The sequence below is a fragment of the Calypte anna genome, chromosome 3 (genome assembly GCF_003957555.1).
Source record: "Calypte anna isolate BGI_N300 chromosome 3, bCalAnn1_v1.p, whole genome shotgun sequence".
Lineage (NCBI taxonomy): Eukaryota > Metazoa > Chordata > Aves > Apodiformes > Trochilidae > Calypte > Calypte anna.
This window is the reverse complement of record NC_044246.1, coordinates 31,365,421-31,386,755: the sequence shown is the minus strand read 5'-3', so window position 1 is coordinate 31,386,755 and position 21,335 is coordinate 31,365,421. Positions and strand designations below refer to the sequence as shown.

General features: G+C 39.0%; 1 protein-coding gene across 1 annotated transcript; it reads right to left on the bottom strand.

Moving 5' to 3' along the window:
- Window positions 1-508: 508 nt before the first annotated feature.
- On the bottom strand, window positions 509-21,122 carry PPIL4 (peptidylprolyl isomerase like 4). The gene is made up of 13 exons (XM_008496916.2): window positions 20,788-21,122; window positions 19,742-19,809; window positions 19,593-19,657; window positions 17,721-17,838; window positions 15,860-16,002; window positions 15,414-15,510; window positions 13,880-13,996; window positions 12,080-12,204; window positions 10,929-10,995; window positions 9,998-10,109; window positions 8,312-8,408; window positions 8,017-8,155; window positions 509-1,922 (listed from the first exon to the last, which is right to left on the bottom strand). Exons 1-13 carry the CDS (start codon window positions 20,855-20,857, stop codon window positions 1,698-1,700), a joined length of 1,443 nt encoding a protein of 480 aa, XP_008495138.2. The 5' UTR covers window positions 20,858-21,122; the 3' UTR covers window positions 509-1,697.
- Window positions 21,123-21,335: the final 213 nt, after the last annotated feature.

Below are 21,335 nucleotides of genomic sequence, written 5' to 3'. Positions count from 1 at the left end.
GGATACAGTTATGGAAGCACTGGATTTCTAGTTCCATGCTTTAAAGCATGCAAGAGTTAGAGAGACTCAGCAAAAGGCAGATGCTTAGCCAAACACAATCTGTATCGAACCAAAGACTGAGTGGATGCTGTTGGAAAGCACATCCCTGTATACAATACCTTTCACTATCCTTGCTCAGCTTGGGTCTAGATATCCTGGGCATCTGGCTTGTCCTGCATCATCAGAATTTTCTGCCATGGAGTAAAGAGATGCTTTTGTTCCTTTAGTAGCAGCCTTCCACAGAAGGTTTTTCATCAGTTTCTGCACACAGCCCATTCAGATGCACTAACCAGGCAGAGCAGAACTGCTGCTGGCTCCCCAGTGCAGAGCAACTTGCAGTGACTCTTCTTGACTGCCTTGATTTTTAGTTTGTCCTGCAGATGATGTTTCAGTGAGGGGTATCAAATTATAAAATCTCATTACACATCATAACCAGACACTACAGAAAATATAATAAAAAACACAATCACAAAACTAGAAAAGTTGTATTTATTCATCAAAGCAGACTGCCTCCAAGTCATCACACATTCCATAGCACGAAGAAAAGACCAATATATTCCCCATGTCTCATCCTCCTGACACCGCAAGATCTCTTCTCTGGACAGAAACAGGACATACATGTTCTTAAAATGTATGGATACTGGCTAACACTGTTTAAATGGCAAGGTCTTGCTTATCTGAGCAAGCCAGGCATTGAAGAGCCTCCCAACTTTCACTAGAAAGGCTTTGAATAACATCACATGCATTCCTCTGCAGATGAAAAGCTATTAAAACTGACCTAGTTCTGCCAGGAAACCTGAAAATTAATCCCATCCAGGCTTTGGCAAACACAATGCAGGTTACAAATTCTGCTTTTTTTTGCTAATTCTTCTAGTGACAACATTCTTCTTTCTTACCCACCCAACATAACCTGCCTGGCATCTTAGCAGTTGGATTCCCCTGACACTGTACAGAGTCCAAATGGGCCAAGTAACAAGTGAATCTCAGTTCTGAGAGGCATCCTTCAGCACTGCCATGACACCAGGTGATCCATGTAAACAGGAGAGCAGAGTGCTATTGATTTAGTGTGGTGCAGCACTTCCATTGTCAAGGCAAGCACTTCAGTAGTGACTTGAACCATTGTTGCACAGTGGTGCCAGCAAATAGAGCTGACAGGACTAAGCCAGCTAGAAGCGCTTAATTTTAAAGGAAGAAAATTGAGTTTTGATTATTCATACACAAATGGTATCTGCCTACTTTCTGGAAGGAGTGTGCACAAAGCATTTCTGTCTCCCCAGGACTCCTATCACATAGCATCTGAAAATGCTGAAAGATAAATACAGCCTCCTTGTAGAAAGGAGGTATGCCCTGCAAATCTCTTTACAGTGGGGAAGGGGGATTAATTTGTTAGTGCTGGCTTATGTTTCCAAAAAGCTGTAGACAACATTCCTTATCAGAGACTCGAACCATTTCACTGATATGAAATACTTTATTGAAGCAGCCTCTTTGAAATCAAGGCTTTCTTCAACAGTCATACACTGGGCATTCATAGAATTATACAACCAAAGTGCCAACAGAAGGCAATTGCTTTTTTCCAGTAACTGCACATCCATTTAAGAAAACACTGGAAATACTGGAAGAAAACATATTTTAGTTTCACCATGTCTGTTCCTCAGCCTTCATCTGTACTTGGACCTCTCTTTGTCTCTTGATTTCTTAGGACTTCTGCTTCTGTCTGCTTTTCTATCCCAGTCTCTTACTCGGAAGTCCTCTTTGTATCTGTCCCTTTGTTTGCTGGAAGTGTGCTCTCTCTCAGGAGATCGGCTGCGGCTCCGATGTCTGTCTTTCTTCTCACTCTTCATCTTCTCTCTAGAGCGTTCTCCTTCATGTTTTCTATCAGAATCCTGTTAAAGGAATTGCACAGTTACAGACAAAAGGGAAAAATATACAAACACATAAAGGGAAGTAGAAGAGAGTCAAGCACGGCCTGCTCATTAGCTAAGGCTGGTACTACCCAGAACAAATTCACACCATGAGTTCAAAGGAGAACATCTAAACAGCTCCCACTTATAACTGTATGAAGAAAATAAGCTTACAGCTTTGGTCCACTTTTATGGGAAAAAAAGTAGCTGTCAGGCATGCTGCTGCTTCTGTTTCCTAAGGAGCTTAGCAAATGGTTTTATCAAGGATCCAACTCAGATGGATATTAGCAAACTTTTCATAAGCATCACACATGCTTCTAAGCCAGATTTAGATTTTGATTTCTTATCTAAGCAACAGAGGTATTTTGATCATAGTTTTGACTCAAGCCCCACGGGCATTCCAGTGCTATGAAAATGCAGAACACATCTTAGGACCTGCCTGTTATAATCCTTAATGGCCTGAATTCCAGGCCTTGAAAAAAACAAAGTACACAGTTAGAAAGACCAAAACTACACCCAACACACATACATGCAAGCTACTTCACTTCCTTGAAGGTAGGAGTCCACAAGAAAAGGCAATATGGAAAATCCAATAATTTTGAATGTACAGTCAAGTTAATTAAAAAATCAGTTATATTTTGCAGGCTGATGTGTACAACCCATATGGAAAACACACAAGGATACACTCACACAGACCTAGTAAACTCTAAGGGGTAATTTTAAATGGCCTAAAAAAGAGAGACCAACACTACGTACTACAAGTCATAATGGTGTTTCAGCAGACACACAAAACCCTAAAAAAAAAAAAAAAAAAAAAAAGACTGAAAGTTCAAAGCAACAAGTAATGGGAAAATGTTAATTTCCCTGGCTTTCTGCATATTATTATTAAGCATGCTGACTGAGTGGCTCAAGAGCACAGAACAGATTTACTCTGGAGAAATGAGGTTTATGTAACAAAGGGGGAGCTGCTGTCAGTAGAACACCTGCTCTACTTGTTGCATGAAGTGTACAGTATGAAACCATTGAGACAACTGATAAGTAGGAAGGAAAAATGGCTTAATTACACAGATTGCAAAATATCACAATAACAAGATTATGGCAGAGCACATGCTAAAATGACTACGTGGAGACACCAACACCCATACAGGCCACAGCACCAAAGCAATTTTAAAAGATCACACAGAAAGTTTCCATTTCATTCCAAGCAACTCTAAAGATTTTCTTAATTCACAACCTGAGTTTTGATATCTGAATCTCTAATATTTTCAAGCGCTTATAGAAACCATTAATACAAGAGGAGCTTCAGGATCTCACAGGAAGATAGATACACAGCCTGCTATTAATACAGTGGTTGGCACTTTTGTTTTGAGGGTACCATCACTTGAAAGTTTAGTATCACTATATGCTGTAGGAGATATTTATTTTATTGGATTTTAATACCACTATTAAACACAGATCATTATGAACTATGAAAAAAATGGCTGCATTAAATTACACAGTCTTTGCTCATTTCAGATATGTCTCTATGTTCACCTTTCTAAATATGTACTTGTGACAATAGCATTCACAATTGTATGGCTAAAACATATACTGCATGTACACACAAGCAAACCTTATTTATTCCAAATAGTAAAAAAAAGCTAACTACTCGAAGCAGAGCTTTTATCCAGAGAGGAAGTGATCAGGATGGCTCTCAGAGCAAACACCCAGAGCTAATACCACCTTTAAAATTATGTAGATAATGCTGACATATTAGAGTTAAAGTGAGCAACTTGGTCTCTGGACCAAGACACACATCAGTAATCACAGATTTGATCTTTAACTACTTAACAAAAAAGTCCTGCTGCTGCTGGGTACAGTAATCTTACTAGTGGCCAAATGCTTATTCCACTTCTATAAACTTTTAATATCTGAATCCACCAAAAAGGAGTGGTGATTTCAAGTATTTATCAATAGTATGTCCCTTCATCTTCAGAATGATACACAGCTATATTATTCTTCTACCCAAAAGCTTCAGTCTCCATCTTTCTGACCAAGAGGATGAGTTTCAAGCCCCTCTGTGGCAGGGTCTGAGTTAAACATGAGAAGACTGCTGGTGGAGTAGAGAGGAAGGAGACAAAATATTGGCCAGAACAATGACAGTGGGGTTGGTGCAACTGCTGCCTTTTAGCTGGTTTCTTGCTGAAGCCACCTCCCAGCATAAGGAGAAATGAAGAAAAGTAGAACAGCACTCAGTTCAAAGATCTACCAAGCCACCACTGGAGACAGACACTGCCCAAGTTAGAGTGGGGAACAGGTCAGTGAAGAAAAATAGCCCATGCTGAATTCCACAGAAAGGGGAAACTTGCTGAAAAGATTTTAAGAAGCCTTGGAGCCAGCTAAGAACAATTACCTTCACAAAAGCACTTTGGGTATAGGTGTACAGGGCAAGTCTGAAAGTGCCACGAATTGTTCATCACAGTAGCTAATGTGATCACAGTGTAAAGAAAAGTAATGTAGTCATCTGAATTAACAGAATGGATTGCACCTTAGTTCCCCAAAAAATCAGTTACTTTTCCTCTTAAATAAGATTTTACCTTTATCAAGTCTTTGGCACAGCAGAAAGTCAATGTTTCAAACACCCTTAAGTTACTACTACTAACAGTGTTTTGAAATGAAATCTTCTATGCCTTATCCAAGTCAGAAACATGCTGTTTTCCCATTAGAAGATGAAAAAATCTATTCCTACTTCAAAACAGGCTCTCTGTTACTGATTAAATCCATATTTCTCAATCCAGGACCACAGGCACTTATCAGCCAACGAGTAAGTGGTTATCACCCCTGTTCTTGCTCCTGCACTGTGTTAGTGAACACACATGAAGAAGGGAATAAGAGAAGAGGGAAAGACACTTCTCTGGAAGTTCAGGGCTGACTTTGCCAAAAGTAGTAACTTGCCAAACTGCACTTGCAGTCACATCATCTAGAAATACCATGACCACAAAAGCAGAACAAATAACGCCACCTCTACATTTATTTTAAGCACAGTACTTAAAGGTTAGAAGAAGAAAAAAACTAAGGGACAGTGTCTTCAGGCTTTGTTCTCCTTTTACTGATGGAAAAGTTTGATCAATGTCCCAATAAGCAGTAAGGACAGGAAATTAAAACTAGAAAAATCAGTATCTTTGCAAAAATCATGCACTACAAACACCTGAAAGTGAGGAAGCCCATATGTCTCACAAAAACCCATTAGACATGCTATACTCCTCCACTGATCCAGCTATCTTACACAAATCAATAAATGAAATCCAAGGAACCAAAAAATAAAGAGAAAACTGGAAAAGGGACAAAGTCATAATAGAGACCTCAAGCAGAAGAAAAAAAATATTAAAAAAAAGGTACTAAATCCTATTCAGAGACATACACATAGTCTCCTGCTCCAGACCCCACATCCTGTTGTGTACTAAAAGCAAGCCACAAGAACCTACCTCTTCTACCTTCTGGAATCAAGTCAAACAGCACAATATTAAAAAATATATTCTTAAAATATCAACACAGAGGCTGAAGATTCAGGAAACGGGTGTCAGACTAAGAAAAGGGTGAGTCAAAATATACTAAAGAAATTTTTAAAAAACCCTAAAACATCAAGAGAACAGAAAAACAGCTCAACATCATGGAAACTATTCAGAAAATAAAACCCCTCCAGTCATAGCTGGAGCTGGTAGCACAAACTGTAGTTTCAGTTGCCAGAACTTCCCATTATAAGACTCTGTTCTGTTAGTTAAAACAGAGAACCCCTCTCTGCCACACTAGGGGCTTGGGGTGGAAGTTTATGTACAAAGTATGGCTATTGTGGTCTTAGGCCAATCACTTGTGGAAGGTCTGTTGGTTTGTTTTAAAGTTCTTACCTCAAATATATTCCAAAATAGGGTTAATGGAAAATTCTTTCTTTGCCTATACTGAAAATGCTACCATTTATCAAAAGTTTCCATACAGTTATACTTTGTGCTGGTCTTGGTATTCACAGTGCACATATTCTCCTTCAAGAATCTGTCATCTTCCCCTGTTCTTGTATGAGTTCTCCAGATTATCCCTAAATTATAAATCTCAAAAAAAAAAAAAAAATTACATTTTGTATAGGCTAAATAGAATTTGTCAGCTAAGCTTCCTGCAGATTTTATCTGGAAAGGGCCATGCTCAAGACACTGAATCTCTAAGTTGGACTGAGTGCATACTGATCAGTACATACATACTACACAGTACATACTAAAAAAGATATTCAAGTACAGTCACAGAGAAATGTTCTTCCTATAAATTCATTTTCACAGCTCCAAGAGGGAACTGTGCTGCTTGGCCTCAGAGAATAGAAGTAAGCTTTCACCTGTGATTTAGAGCACAAGAAGGCTAAGCTATTTACACCAGAACAGGTAGAGATGAACTACATAGAGGAAAGCAGTGGGACAGAAAGCAGTACCAGAATACAGCAGCAGTAAACTACAGGAACAAACTACAAAAGGTGCAGATGACTACATCACAAAAAAATATACAGAGACACAGAAGAGATCACAGAGTCAAGAACTAGAAAATTCTGTTTTCCAGAACCTGGAAATAGCAACTGGAATCCTGTCCTCAGGCTTTTGTCCTACCAAATCCACGGCTGATGTATCTTGCAGCTCACTTTTAACAACTGTAACATACATAGATTAAGAGCCTGTTGCTGCCAGTATTTGGTGTGCAGCCTGCAAGGGCAGAGATGGCTGTACAATTTTAAAATATTCTCTGCTAATAAAGTAATCAGCCAGTTCCACACATGTACTTTCTGAACCATTAAGAGCAAAGACTACTTCCCCAAATATCTGTTTTGAAAATGTTAAAGTAAAAATGTCAACCAGCCAAAAAGACAGGAGGAAGTCTAAACCAACATTAATTCAGACCTCTTGCATCTATATGCTCTGATACAGACTTTAAGTATCTGAACAAGTTCCTTTCTTCCACCCAAATGTCCCAGCTGAATTAATATAACAATAGTGATAAGAAGACCCAGTACCAGTGATAAAAAGTACCAGAAATAAGCCATAGGGCTTACTGGTGGCATTGCAAAAACTTTATTGCTAATGTTTATGAGAAAAGGTGGTTTTTAGCATCACAGCAAGAAGTGATGCAATGCAACAACCAAATCAGGCATGCTTTTGTATAGACAGGGCTCAAAAGCAGCACTCAAAACTCACACTGGGACAATGGCTTAATTACTGGGGCTGGAGTCATATCACTTTCTCCAAAGCTCTAGAAAAAAGCTTTATTCTCACTCATAAAACTTGCATTGTGAAAACACTGGGGTTTGTTGTTTTTTGGTTTTTTTTCAGCTTAGCTCAATTCTCCCTAATGCTCACACTTCAATGGTGGTTAACCCTGTACTTTATCACTGCAGACATTGTTTTCATGAAACATCAACATCTTGATTACCCCAAGTTCAGAGAAACATGGGACTTTTGACCTGACAGGATGCAGCAGAACTAATGAATGACAGAACTGCTGTCTTCTCTGGATCTCCTCTGCAGTCAGAGTCTGACAGTGACACACGCTTGCACAATACAGATGCAAGCAAACCTGCATATGCATTTTACAAAAATGCTTCTAAAATAGTTAAGGAAACATAAAAAAGGATCATGCAGAGAGATTGTGTTTCTGATTCCATAAGGGAAAAAGCCAACTTGGTGGTCTGGCAAGAAAATGAGCAATAGTTTGAATTCATGAAATATGATTAACTACTAGTTTATGACTGGGAATATACAAATAGCAGGTTCAAAGTACTGAAGATCTTCTCCTTTATGAGAGGCTACATTGCCTTTTCAGGATGTTTTGGCAAAAAGCCATTTGGACACACCAAGCTTCAAAAGTCCAGGAAGATATGAAAAGTCTCCACCATAATCAGATTCTAACATCAGCCCTCTCTACATTTACAGCTGCTGCACTTTAAGGGACTTTGCACGTCATGTCCTCAGCTAAAGATCTGACTTCTTTTTCCTGTCTTTTCTTATTGAAGAACAATATATGAAGAACAACAGCTATAAAGTTAATGAATGAATGAAGAGGTTAGTACCTTAGATTTCTTGGTCCTCTTGTCATCCTCTTCATCTTCAGAGTGGTGGTGCTTTTTCTTCTTTTGTTTTTTAGTCGAGTGTGACTGACTTGCTTGAGACTCTTCTACATCCTCATCCAGCACAAGGTCATACTTGGCACTGATGGTGTTGGTTAAGGACACACCTGCTACTTTATCAGTAAATACCAGAACATAAAACCTGAGGAGCAAACTCCTGTTTATCAAACTAGGCTCTACCAGGTTTTTCCATAGGCTTCACGTGATGCAAAAAATACCTTTTACCAGAAAAGGATACTCCTGCTTTGGCTTTACCTTCTCTTTCAGAGCAAGATTTGAAGATTTGCCACGTTCCTTTTCATATTCTTTGAAATCGTCTTTGGTATAACACCCACCTGTCCACAGAAAAATATATACAATTAATTAAAAAAAAAAAACCAACAAAAAACCCAAAACCAACACAAAACCAAGACCCACACCTATCAATAAATTCTGCTTATGAATTCAAGGGTTCTTCATAACCATACAGAGACTCATAGCAGAATACACTTTCAGAACCAACACTGACATTTGGGAAACAGAGCAGAACAGAGTAGGATAATTTGTGAGTTTCTGCTTTCACCTTGCTTGCAGATCCCATTAAACACCATAGGCCTTACTCATACCCAGTGAAGACAACACATGAAAAGGATCACAAAACAGGATTTAGCAACTAGTCCTACTTTGATAGAGGGCTCTATGCTACACCACTTAAAATTCTGTTACCACGAAAGCCTGCAGACTGTTATCATTATTAAATGGCTTTCTCCTCTGGGCTGCACAAAGAGAAACTTCTCAGAAAGCTACAGGAATTCAAATGGAACATTTGGGGAAAAAAAAAAAAAAAGATGTCTTGATCTAAAGAGGGACATGACAGATCCCATTTTCCATCCATCCACTTGGATGTACCGGCTTAGGTATTAATAAACTGTTCGACAGCAACGTGCTGCCACCTCACGGTCATTCTTAAAACTGCAGTATTAACTGGAGAGGTCAGAAACAGCTACTGAGGGGGTAAGGACAGTACTTCATCTCAGTCATTTTTTGGGTACCACGTAAGCACAGCAAGACGACAACACAGTTGGCTTTCCAATATTAAAGAACAATTTAGTTCTACGTAACTCAGATAAAGTAATGTTTTCCATATAGTCATGCACTGCATGGAATATGTATGTAATCTATATGCAATCTGCCACAAATCTGTATAGATCTACAGATTACATAATTATCTAAGCTCTGTTTAGGACAAGTTCTAGTACTTCATTGTCCATGACTAGCCCCAATCTGGAGAAAACACATGAAAACAATTAAGGGCAGACTGCATTTTCAGTCAAAGACACACAGGATCATTTCAGCTGCCATGGATACTCACCTCTCCAAGTCCAGTATTTTCCTCACATCCCCAGCAACCAAATAACCACTGCATCTACCTCACCCACCATCTTTTTCCTTCCACAGCATCCTCAAAAATCTGAAATGGGGCTTTATAACATACAGGTTGCTATGCAATATGCTTGGTCTGCAGGAGTTAAAGAGGGGAAAGTTCCTGGCCTGAATACTGACTTTTTCTTGTGTATACCCAGGTAAATAAGGAAAAGAAAGTAACAGTGTACTGCCACAGTATTTTACTGATAAGTAATATCAAAAAATATCACTTTAAGCTTGAGAGGAACAAGCCATTTACTGACAAAAACACATGATAAAACAGCAACCCATAGCAATGTAGTGCTAATATAACAGCAGAAAACCTTTCTACTCTTTCTTACGGAAAGTGCAAAGAAGAGCTAGCAACTGTGTTGCTCTGTTCACTATAATACAAGGAAAAATTATGTCCCCAAAGATGACATTATTTAAGATCATAACTGCCTCTCTTTATATAATATGTATAATCCAGAAACCATGGCTTATTCAGTTATAAGGGTCAAAGAAGCACAAGTGTACCTACCTTTTCCCTTCCACTTAATCTTTGCAACAGACTGGCTAAAATCCACATGTATCCGTCTGTCATCTATCAGCACGTTGTCCATTTTGAAGTAGGCTTTCTCACAGTCTTCTTCCTGATATTAGTTTTCAGAAAATTTTGGTTCATGATTATTTCACAGGAGTAGTCAATGAACAAATTCAACTGCTTAATTGTATACCTTTTTTTTTTCTAAAACTGTCTAAAGCACAACAGCTCTTGCATTGTGCCACATCAAAAGAAATAGTTATGCTTTGTCCAAATGTAAGCACCTCAATTTCCATTTCTTCAGTTCATTTCACTGCTTTAAAAATTTGTCAATCCAGTTGCACATGCATTACATTCAGACAAAGAAGGAAAAAAAGACAAATAAAAGCTCCATTTTAAGTAAATAAGTAAGCTAAAGAAAAATGAGAACACTTTCCCAGTGTCTCCCAGATTACAGTGATTTTCATATACAAACAACAAGATTCACCATCGAGAACTTTTACTGTCAATCTCACAGTAAGAGCAACATGCTGACAAACAAGCATGTCAAGACCAACATATGACCCTACATCCATCTGCCTTTTTTCATACACCTTCCTCCCTTTACACAGCATGACTCCTTTTTCTGGTAACGTTTCCTTCTTTAACTAAAGTTCTACTCTGCTCTGGGAGAAGAAAAAAAAAAAAAGGAACCCACTCCCCTCCCATTGGTTTCAAGATATCCTAAGAACATATCTGTATTGCCTGATTGAACAGATAGACTTAAATATTTGCTTCATTTACTGCCTACAACTTCTGCAACTAAATCAGTAAAAGAAAATATTAACTACCCCACAACAGAAGATTTAATTGCTTTTCCCTAGAGGAAGTACACTGAAAATTAACTTTTATAAGCAGAATCTACATACAGTGTACCTAAAAAACATACCTTTTCAAACTCAATGAAAGCATAACAAAGAGATTCACCAGTCTTCCAGTCTCTAATCACTTCACAGCTGAAAAATTGATACAAAATAAAAATGTCAATGGTCATGGAGCAAAAAACAGAACATGCAAGCACTGCTTAAAAGGGAGAGCAATGGTTAAACAAAAAAAAACCAAACCAAACCCACCACCAGCCTGAAGGTATTAAAACACTTCATTCTGAGACCCCTACTGATGTGGGGGTGTCTGCACAAAAAAAAATGCATGTGACATTAGTTGAATAATTATTACACTTAACTCACCAGTGGGTAACATGAAGTGTAGAACTCAGGATGATTTTTTGATTAATTGAAAATGTTTAAAATTAATCTGGGTTTTACATTTCATTAATGCAAGACAGGAAATTTCAAATTCTGTTTTTTCTGTCATTTTAACAAAAGTTTAAACAGACACCATGTAACAAACTGTCTCTTTTAAGCAAGCACCTTTTTAGGAGCCATTTTCTTATCAGGCAGTTTACTGGTCAAAAATAAGAAACCTAAAGTATTGAGTCAGTACACACAAAATGGGAACAATACATTATTAAATCAGTCTGCCCACACTCTTGTTTATGACATGAGAAGGAGGTCAGACAGGCAACAAGGGCAGGACGTGTGGTATTAAGGTGAAACATTTGCAATGTGCACTAGGGAAGCAACAGATCAGGATTAGAATTATGTACACTGCCCATCATATCTTGATACCAGTACCAAGTGGAATCAGCTGGCACTATTAGAACCCAGGTTCAAAGCTGCAGAGTCCAAAACCATACATATTCCCATGGAAAAGAAAACTCCAGAGAGTGCATCTAGCTCATGTAGCATCCGAGATAAAACTGCTGAAAGGAGTGATAAGACACTGGGGACAGTATCAAATGCTTTCCTTGTTCCTACAATCCCTAGGCTTTCAAGTAAAACCACTGCTGGGACAGGATACTCAGCTAGCTAGATCTGACTTTATTTGACCATTGATGTGGGCTCTATCCAAATACATGAAGGCATGGGACAAATCTTCAGAGACACCAGAATACTACTTCATAGCCAAATCCAAATCGACTGGAAGGAGTCAAGTTCATTTTCAACAAGGAAGGTTTCCTTTTTATTTTTCAATAATTACCTTTTAATGGGACCAAATCGTGAAAATATTATCTCAAGATCTTCATCTGTGGTCACAGGATTCAGCTTACAAACAAACAGTACATTTTCTGGTGGCTTGATCTCTGCATCTGGTAAGTCTCCCACCTGTGGCATACAGAAAAAAACTTTCATCACTTCTGCCCTAAAGCTCTCTAAATTTTATTGCCTCAGGCACACTGGCAACACCTCTTTTGGATTATCTCAGATACATTCCTATCACAAAACTAAAATTTAATAAAATATTTTTCCTACTCAGTATCATAGAGGAAGCATCTTCCATGGCACCCAAAATCGATGATCTATTTGCAGTTCCACCACTGGGACTTCATTAAAGTCACAAATACTTTCTATCTTGCTTTCCCTGTTCCTAACATAACAAATACACAGTTCTGAAAGCTGACAGTAGGAGCAACTCTGTTATAAAAATAAAAAAGGACTGGATAAATTTCTTAGTCTCTTTCTGTACCTAGGATAAACTCACCTTTCCTTGAAATCTGACAACAGCTAGGATAAGCTTAAATTTAAGATAGTATGGTATGTTAAAAAATTATACCTTTTTGTGCAGAAAGACAGGAGACAGTACTCCTGCCTACTAAGAAAAAAAATTTGCTTACAGTATAGACAACTTTGGAGCTTGCAACCTTTGATAAAAACACAAATACATGCACCATCTCCTGCTGAACTGCAGTACTTCTTTTTAAAACCTGAACAAAGATCAGTGGTATTAAACACTTCATCTTTTACTCAATATGCTAATAAAAAGGTAATGCATATTAGTTTGATAGCAGAAAGAAGCAAATTAACACAACTAAGAAGCAGATTCCACAAGAGAACACAAAAAAAGTTTAAGCACATGATGTTCTCAGAGAAGGTAACTGGACAAAAGAACAGTGGAACTAATAGTTGAAGTTTTTCAAATCAGTGACACTAGCAGGGCACTTAGCTCATGTAACACAGCTCATGTAACACAGCTCCCTACTGCATACTGCCCAGCAATACTCACAGAAAAATCACTTTGTTAGCTCACATACCCCACTTGCCTTTTCTAGCTAACCTTATCTGGAAAACAGGTCATTATCCCCACTGCTCTGCAAAACAAGAGCTCACACTTGGAGTTCTTCTGCAACACTGTGGCCACGTCTGGACTGACACTGGTATTAGTGTCTGCTGGAAACTATTCACCATAGATTTGAATTTTAGTACTTGTAAAGTGTGATGGATTCACCCATTCTCCAACAGGGCATGCACTTTTTTCTTTTTCAAAAGATAAAACTACAAAGCCTATTCACAATTTTTGTTATTCTATGAAGTTTACAACTGCCAACAGTTAGCAAACATTATAAGTAAGGAGGAAGTGCAAACTTTATCAATGTTAAATTCAACTAAACCCACAGAAGGAAGACAGCCATTACATATATGAATGAAGGAATCCCAATGCCACTACATGTACTGGGAAGAGATTATCTCAGTGCTTTCCCACAAATGTTAAAACCTTTTCCAGGATTAAAGATACTCAGCAGCATATTATTTATGTTATGTTTCTTAATTGGATGCATTTCTATTAAGTTTTTATAAAGCTTTCACTGGTACACTTTTGATCCTGGCTTTGAAAATGAAGTATCACCGATTTTATCGGAAAATCACCTCCAGTGTTCATGCTCAGTCCATTGTACCACAGATGTTTAATCACACAGAATCTGAGCCATGACATCATAATCACATACACAATTTCAAGATAGAGAGTACACATCCTCCTAGGCTTAATGTAACTTGTACATACCATTTCCAGAAGAATGGCACGAGTTTTCGCTTCTTTTTCTGCCTGAACTTCTTCAATTTCATCTGCAGACCGTCCTTTCATGTCATCAATTTCTTCATCTGCTCCTATTCTGCCACTCTGAAAATGAAGGAAAAAGTTATTCAGTACGAAGCTGTGGCCAAAAATTCTTTCCCACTTTCCAAATACTATTTGGATGACCTCTTCTCTCACCCTTTGAGGTATGAAAAATGCTTAAGCACCATATCTCTGGAGAACCAGACTTTCACTCCGTTCTTCACAAAAGGAGAGAGATTTTGTTCTTCACAAAAGGAGTGCCTCATGTTTCAGGCACTATGAACTAGCTATGAACTTTCAGGCCCAATATGAACCATGTTCAGTTAGATACCCTAAATTCTTCTACACTTCCATCTCATACTCAACATCTCATCGTAAGTGTCAATTCATTTCTAGTCTAGATAGCTCCTACCAGAAATGAAGATAAGGAATGCTGCAAGTATCTGTAGTGTCTAATACAATATTAAATGCAGTATATCATAACAAAAACTCTGTATTTATACATCCAGGCAGGTTTAATTTTTTTTTTGTCCTCATCAGAATGCTGCCCTTCTTACAGCTATTGCTATGCCACAAGTTGTATCTTCAGACAGGCTATCAGAAAAGAAAACCAAGTATAAGCTTCCAAATCTCTATGAAGTTGGCAGTGAGCTATTCAGCTCCTTATACTTTTTACCATACCTGAAGGTACATCAGAGATCTACCACAATGCAGATATACAATGAAAGTCTAATTCAAATCTTGTTATTATATCTTAAAAACAAACAATATTCTCTCTCATCAATTTATCCATTGCTTCAAACAACTGTTGCCATACGAGGACATAATTTCACAGAGCCACCACCATAACTTCATGCTAGCAGTAAATTATGGATAATTACTAATATGTTTTTAGCAAATTCATTCTGCTACATCAAATACACAACAGTATACATGTTTGTATAGCTATAGCTCAGAAAACTAAGATTACTTTCACTGAAATATAGACAATTTCACGTTTAAAAGGAAAACTGCAGTATGCATTTTAGTATTAATAAGTGTTCATTCCATTTTGTCTTTTACTGAGTATACAAAAAGAAAACAGTAACGCAAAAGGTAAATATTCTGAATGTTCTGCTTAACTGCACTGTAAAAATCAAAAATATGGCTTTCCAACCTAAGTCCACCACAGTCACAAGCACCCAAGTCACACTTCTATACTTTTCTCAAAAGATTAAATAGCTCTATTTGACTAAACACAGCAATAGTCCCAAATAATAAACAAGCATTTGACATAACAGAACTCAAGCAGGCAAAGTAGAAGAGCAACTCTTACTCTCCTACACCAAGAATGTGCAGGGGTTTTAGGATACAGATGTGACAGACAAACTGTTAAAGACAGAATTTTTATTTTGAACAAGCCTGTGCTGGCCACTAATAGGCTAAGCTTATTTAATTATTCCCTCCAACTTTCCCACAAGAAGCTATCATAAACACTCACATCCAGCTGTTCCTTAGTTGGTTCTGGTGAGCGATCAGGAACAGACAAGCCAGGTGGATCTTCAAATGGATCATCTAAAATTACTGTATGATTTATCCTTATAGGAAGCAAAGTCAAGATGAGTATCAGTCACATGCAAATAGAACTCTTTACCCAAGAAACAAGAAACCAGCCCCACTGATTCTCAGTTATATCCCAAACAGCCAAACATACTGTATGCTTGTAAACAGTGGTTCTGACGCTTTTGTAAAGGAAACATAGTGTACATTTTCTTATATAGCTGTTTTAGTACCTGCTTACTGTACCAATAACACTAGAATAAAAGAGTATTTAACATACTATGTACAGGTCACCTGACATCACTATATTAATCTAGTTTCCAAAAAATGATGGATTTTTTTAATTACAATGTATTTCTCAAATAGGGAAATTAAAAGCAGTCACACCTGATATCTTGGTACGGGATAAAATCCTTATCTACAAAGGTTTCATTAATTGCCTTCAATACATCCATGCCTTCTGTCACTTCTCCAAATACTGTATGCACACCATCAAGGTAATCCAGATTTTCCCCTGTAGTAATAAGAAACTAGGAAAAAGAAAACACAAAACAAAATCAGTCACAGTAAGTAGAAAAAATCAGGGCTTGATTTTTACCTTAGAAGAGGTACAACTCTCACTGAAACCAGTGGGGAAAAAACCCAACACTCTTCCTGACCTCTGTAGCAGGTTGGTCATTTTCCACCAGCTCAAAAACATGTTGAGCCAACCTACAGCTCACAGCCACTGCCTGAGGAAGAGAAGGAAGACTCCTCTGTGCTGCAGTGAGCTGTGAGCTCAAACAACCTGTTCATCAAGCTACATTCAGCAAAATATTCACAATTTTGGCAAAAGCTTCCACAGTTTTACCTTAACCTGCTGCTGTCCCGATTTTCTTCATCCCCTTATACCACAAAATCTTCTCTACCAAAAATCAAGATGCAAAAGCACTGAGAGAACTAAAATACGGTAGCATTAACTTAGATCAGCTTGAACTGGCACTGAAAGGTATCACAAATCAGGTGTTTCTTTTTTCTGAAGCTACAGAAATTGATACCAACTGAACACTGAGTAACAAATTAAAGATCAAGGACGTTCAATAAGGACTGAAGGAGGAAGAAGCAGGTATGCACAGATAAGAGAACATAACCACTACATCATACTCCACTATCAGACTGGTAACCTCTCACTCCTATTCTCTGCAACACGTGTGAGACTGGTTAGTATTTGGGATAGGCTACACCAATCTACATTATATTTCTAAACCAATTCCGCGTTACTCCTTACTGGATTTTTTTTTCCTTCTCCAAAGAAGAAACTGCAATAATGTTTCGGGGAAGTGCATTTATTCCCATATTCCTGTGTATATGCTAGCAGCCTGCATTCTTAAATGTAAATATAAATGTCACCTCTTCTTCCTAAACCCCTCATTCTAACAATTTATACACAAAATACAGGGAAGCAGCAAAATTATCCCATGTATTACAACATCTACTAGGTTTTAAAAATTGCTCTTTCGTTATTAAAAAGAACCCTCCTTCAAAAAATAAAACATACGGATATTACAAATGAGGTGTTTTAATTTATAAAAGCAACAACATATCTAAAATAATAAATCAGAAATAATACCATTCTATGAGGTTAAAGCTTTAAATACCCCTACAGCAAAAACTTTGTGCTTTTGAACAGGGACAGCAAAGGGAACAACACAACTTTCAAAAGCTGCTTTATAACAGCACGGGGATAAAATGATGAACTTAAAACTGTATTGCACACTTATATTATGCCATGCAGAGGAAACTGCGGTGTGATTTCAGTTTTCAAACTACCACAATGTTAAAACCAGAAAGTTTTAAGATTATTATAAAAACCAATTTCCTTACTTTTCACTTTCATTTAACTATAGGATTTTTTCCATTCTAAAAACCAACAAAAATCACATCAAGGTATTAACAGAAATAAACAAAGGAAAAAATACAGAGGTCTGAATTCTAACAAATAAAACTTATAGAATAAACCTAGAACAGGATTTGAATCTGAGCACTTCAATGTCTTTCTTGTTTGTAATCAAAACACCCACTGGCACCTGGGACACTACACAAAATATTTATCTGTGACTGGTTTTTTACAGCTTTTTGACCATGTTACAAAATGATATTTAGATGAGATTGATTATTGTTGATTGATTGTTACTCTTTTGTAAATTCAAGGAATTTTCTTTTTAGTTATTTAAACACGCATCAAGAGTTTCCAACACTGTATGCTGACCTGTGATCCATGCTGATCACTGCCATTGTTCACCATGGATACGGTTCCCTTTTTCTTGTGCTTAATTCTCGGCACTTTCTCTGCTTCAAAAAATCTAGCTTGATCACCATACAGTTGACTGAAAATACATATAATAAGCACGTTACTAGGCAAGGGACATTTAAACACCGAGATAAAAATATGCTGTGAAACAGTAAATAAAACATCTTAAAAATCTTTACATTTGCATTTAAATAAAACCAGAATTTACATTCACCCTCACAAATTTTTAAGGACCTGTACACTGAAAAGATTCACTTCATATTATAGGAAACAACAGATTTTTCTCCAAGGCATTTCACCAAAGGTTTTTTTTTTGTGGGCATGGGGGTTGTATTTGTGTGTTTTTGAACGTAGCATATAACATTTTTCTAATGCATGAAGTATGTATTTTGATAATTATGTTCAGTAAAAATAAGTTAATACACACTGTAGAAACATTATAATTTGTCACAGATTTCTCTTCCAAAAATCCATGGAAAGCCACTAAATCTATGTGTAAACATATCTATCCCATGACAGAACTGCATACAGTAACTTGAGATACTCTAGATATGACAAATTGTTAAATTCTTTTTAATTTTTTAAGCCTAACCCTGATTATCACACATTTTGTCTCACTCCATAACTGAGGCAAAGGCATGGCCAAGACACACACTGGCCCATATCTGAGGACAGGGTTCTGTTTAAACTCATTTTGCTAAGAAATCAAACTTTGCCTGCATCAGTTTCCTGAGCAGCCAGAACAGAAACTCCCATTTCATGGCCTTCAGTAGTACTGAGCAACTAAGAAAGAAAAACTGCCATTCCCCATGATAACAGTGGAACAGAATCTCCCACCTCCTCATCGCACTATACTGCCACAATTAAGAACCTCAGAAGACCAATCTTTATAGAAGAGAAGAGTATCAAAATAAACTTCATCCATCCATGTGCAGAGAGCTTTGGCAAGCTGGTAGGTACCCCTAGACTTGTGCCTGCTTAATCCAACCAAACTGCTTCAAGGATCACCAGCGTCGTGATCCATAAATCCAGGTTTCCAAGTTTTTGTATTTAAGAGGTTCTAACAGACCAGCACTGTAAAAGTCAACATGAGCCTAGCAACACTGAGTCTGCACAAACTGAGCTACTCATCTCTTGTTTTCCCCTGTGCTCCAGGTTTAGTTTTGCTCTGCAATTTTAATCCCACTTTTAATATCAATTTCAAAGGAATCATCTAGAACATATGTACTTTGCTAACTTCCACCCTAGCTGTTTGAATGATTTCTTCAACTTTTATGTGCATGATCAATGGAAACACCTTAAACAAGAAAGAAAAGTGGTTTACATGCTCAACACTATTCAAGTAAACTCAAGTAAACTTTTAGAGCAACAGGATTACTTTCTTATAGATAGAAGAAATCAAGTATATCCTCTATAATCCCCTTCCAATCAATTAAATACATTTTGTTACACAAAGAGAAGAAGCGACAAACTACTAATGATTATACCTCCTACACAGCACGTAATTATTGAAGCATCCCTTGAAAAACAAAACCTACAGGTATTTTCTAATTTTTAAGTAAACTAAAATTTATGTACAACTTGATAGTTGTAACTTCGCTTCTAAGGCCAAGAGATAGAATACTGTCCATAAAAAAAAACGTGCATGACCAAAAGCAGCACAGGAGTTAAAAAGGTATTTTAGGTATGAAAGCCAAAAAAGCTTATGCCTCAACATTTTTACTTCCCATCAATAATTCCACACCAAAGGAGCTGAAGAAAATCTAATTGGAATCCCTATTTCCCTGTATAACTTCTCTGTCAATTAAAGAACAAAAAAGTTTGACTTACCAAAATATGGATTCCCCTCCACGGCCCGTTCCCATGGGGTCACCAGTTTGTATAATAAAATCCCTCTGTCACAAAGCAGAATACATGACCTATTGCTTTCATGCTTATGAAACTAAACAAACAAATAAAAAGAAATCGAGAATACTCACCTGTACATTATGAATAAGGCAATAGTTGTAGTATTTTACTTTGCAGAGCTTCAGAAAATTCAAGCAAGCTGCAAGAAATGATACCAACATTTACTATAAAATACTCCAGGTAAAACAGGTTACAGCTATAACAAATATCTAGTTCAATGTGCAGAGAAGTGTTTTTGCAGCAGATTGTGTTAAACCTTATCAGCATACAACATATAAATGCTGTGAGAAATGCTCCAAGGAGAGGTAATACTTCCTCCCTCCCTAAAGCCTACCTCTAGAGATTCAGAGAACAATAAATACAATTACTTATATAAAAATACACGGTTTTTTTTTTTAGGCGACGTTATTACAAACACGTAACAAAAGAAGATCACAGATGTCCTTCCATTTAATTACATTTTCTCAACTTCCTCAGTAAATACGCATCGCGCGTATAATAAGCCCACAGTAAGAATTAAAAATCCAAAATTCCCAACAGCACTTGATGCTTGTGAGTATTTCAAGCACACAGGAATACGCAGCCCCACGGGGACTGCTAACAACCAGGGAAAGCCTGGCACTCCTTTGGATCGAATGCCAGGACCGAGCTACGACGTGACCCATGCCAGGAGATGTTGGCTGCTGACTAAAGCACCCCCCCAATTCGGAACCCGGTTCCTCAGGAGGGGCGGTACCGGCAGCGGAACCTCAAGCTGCGACAGCCCCAGCCAAAGGCCCACAGCTCGCTACCAGGGCCGCGGGCGACCCAGCGGCCCCTTCTCCTTCCCCGAACGGTCCGAAACCTCGAGAGCGGCTCCTGGAGCCGCGGCGGCAGCCGCCCCGGAGAGCCGGAGGGAAGCGAGCCGGCCCTCTGTCTCCTCCGGGCACGGCAGCAGCGGCCCCGGGCAGACCCGGGCGGTCAAAACCCGGCGCTTCCTGACCGGATCGGGCGCCATCAAGGCGCGGAGAGCGGCTGCAAACGCTGCGTCAGCCGGACCGCTGCTTGATTCGGGGCTTTCATCTGCCCGCGCAAGGGGCAAACCCGCGACCCCAGCCCCGGTCCATCCCTCTCCTACCGCGGGGACGCTCCTCCGTGTACAGGTCGACCACCAGGTCTCCCAGTGTCGTCTCCAGCAGCACAGCCATGCCTGTTACCCGCTTCCGCACGGCGCCGCGCCGCAGCTCGACCGGGCTGGGCCGCCCTCTGGCGGATCGGAGGAGGAGGAGGAGCTGGCCCCGCCGAGCACCCCGACCGGCTGCGGGATGTGGGGGGAGCGGTAGAGAGGCCCACGTTCCAGGCGCCTCGGAGAGAGTAGGGGGAGCTCAAATATCTCCTCCTCGGGGCTGGATGCAAGTGCCTCAGCCCGGCAGCGGGACGGGCGCTCCGAGAGTGAGCCGGCCCCCGGGGTGAGGAGAGGGAGGTGCGTGCCACACACACCGCGAAGCTCACCCACTGCCACGGGTCTCGCAAGCCCACGGGTTACAGGAAGGAAGGGTGAGGCTGCATCCCCTCCCCTGTCCCCTCCGTCGGGGGTAGCCTTTCAGGGAGCCCCACCTGAAGGGGATTGGGGGAAATGGAGACCCCCCCAGAGCAACCTCCTCCAGGCAAGTGTATGTTTCGAGG

Coding starts and splice junctions, on each gene's coding strand:
- PPIL4 (XM_008496916.2), bottom strand. CDS start 20,857: ATGGCTGTGCTGCTGGAGACGACACTGGGAGACCTGGTGGTCGACCTG. Junction 16,003..17,720: donor GTGATCAGCATGGATCACAG/GTCAGCATACAG, acceptor TCTTTTTCCTAG/TTTCTTATTACTACAGGGGA. Junction 15,511..15,859: donor ATCCCGTACCAAGATATCAG/GTGTGACTGCTT, acceptor GCTTCCTATAAG/GATAAATCATACAGTAATTT.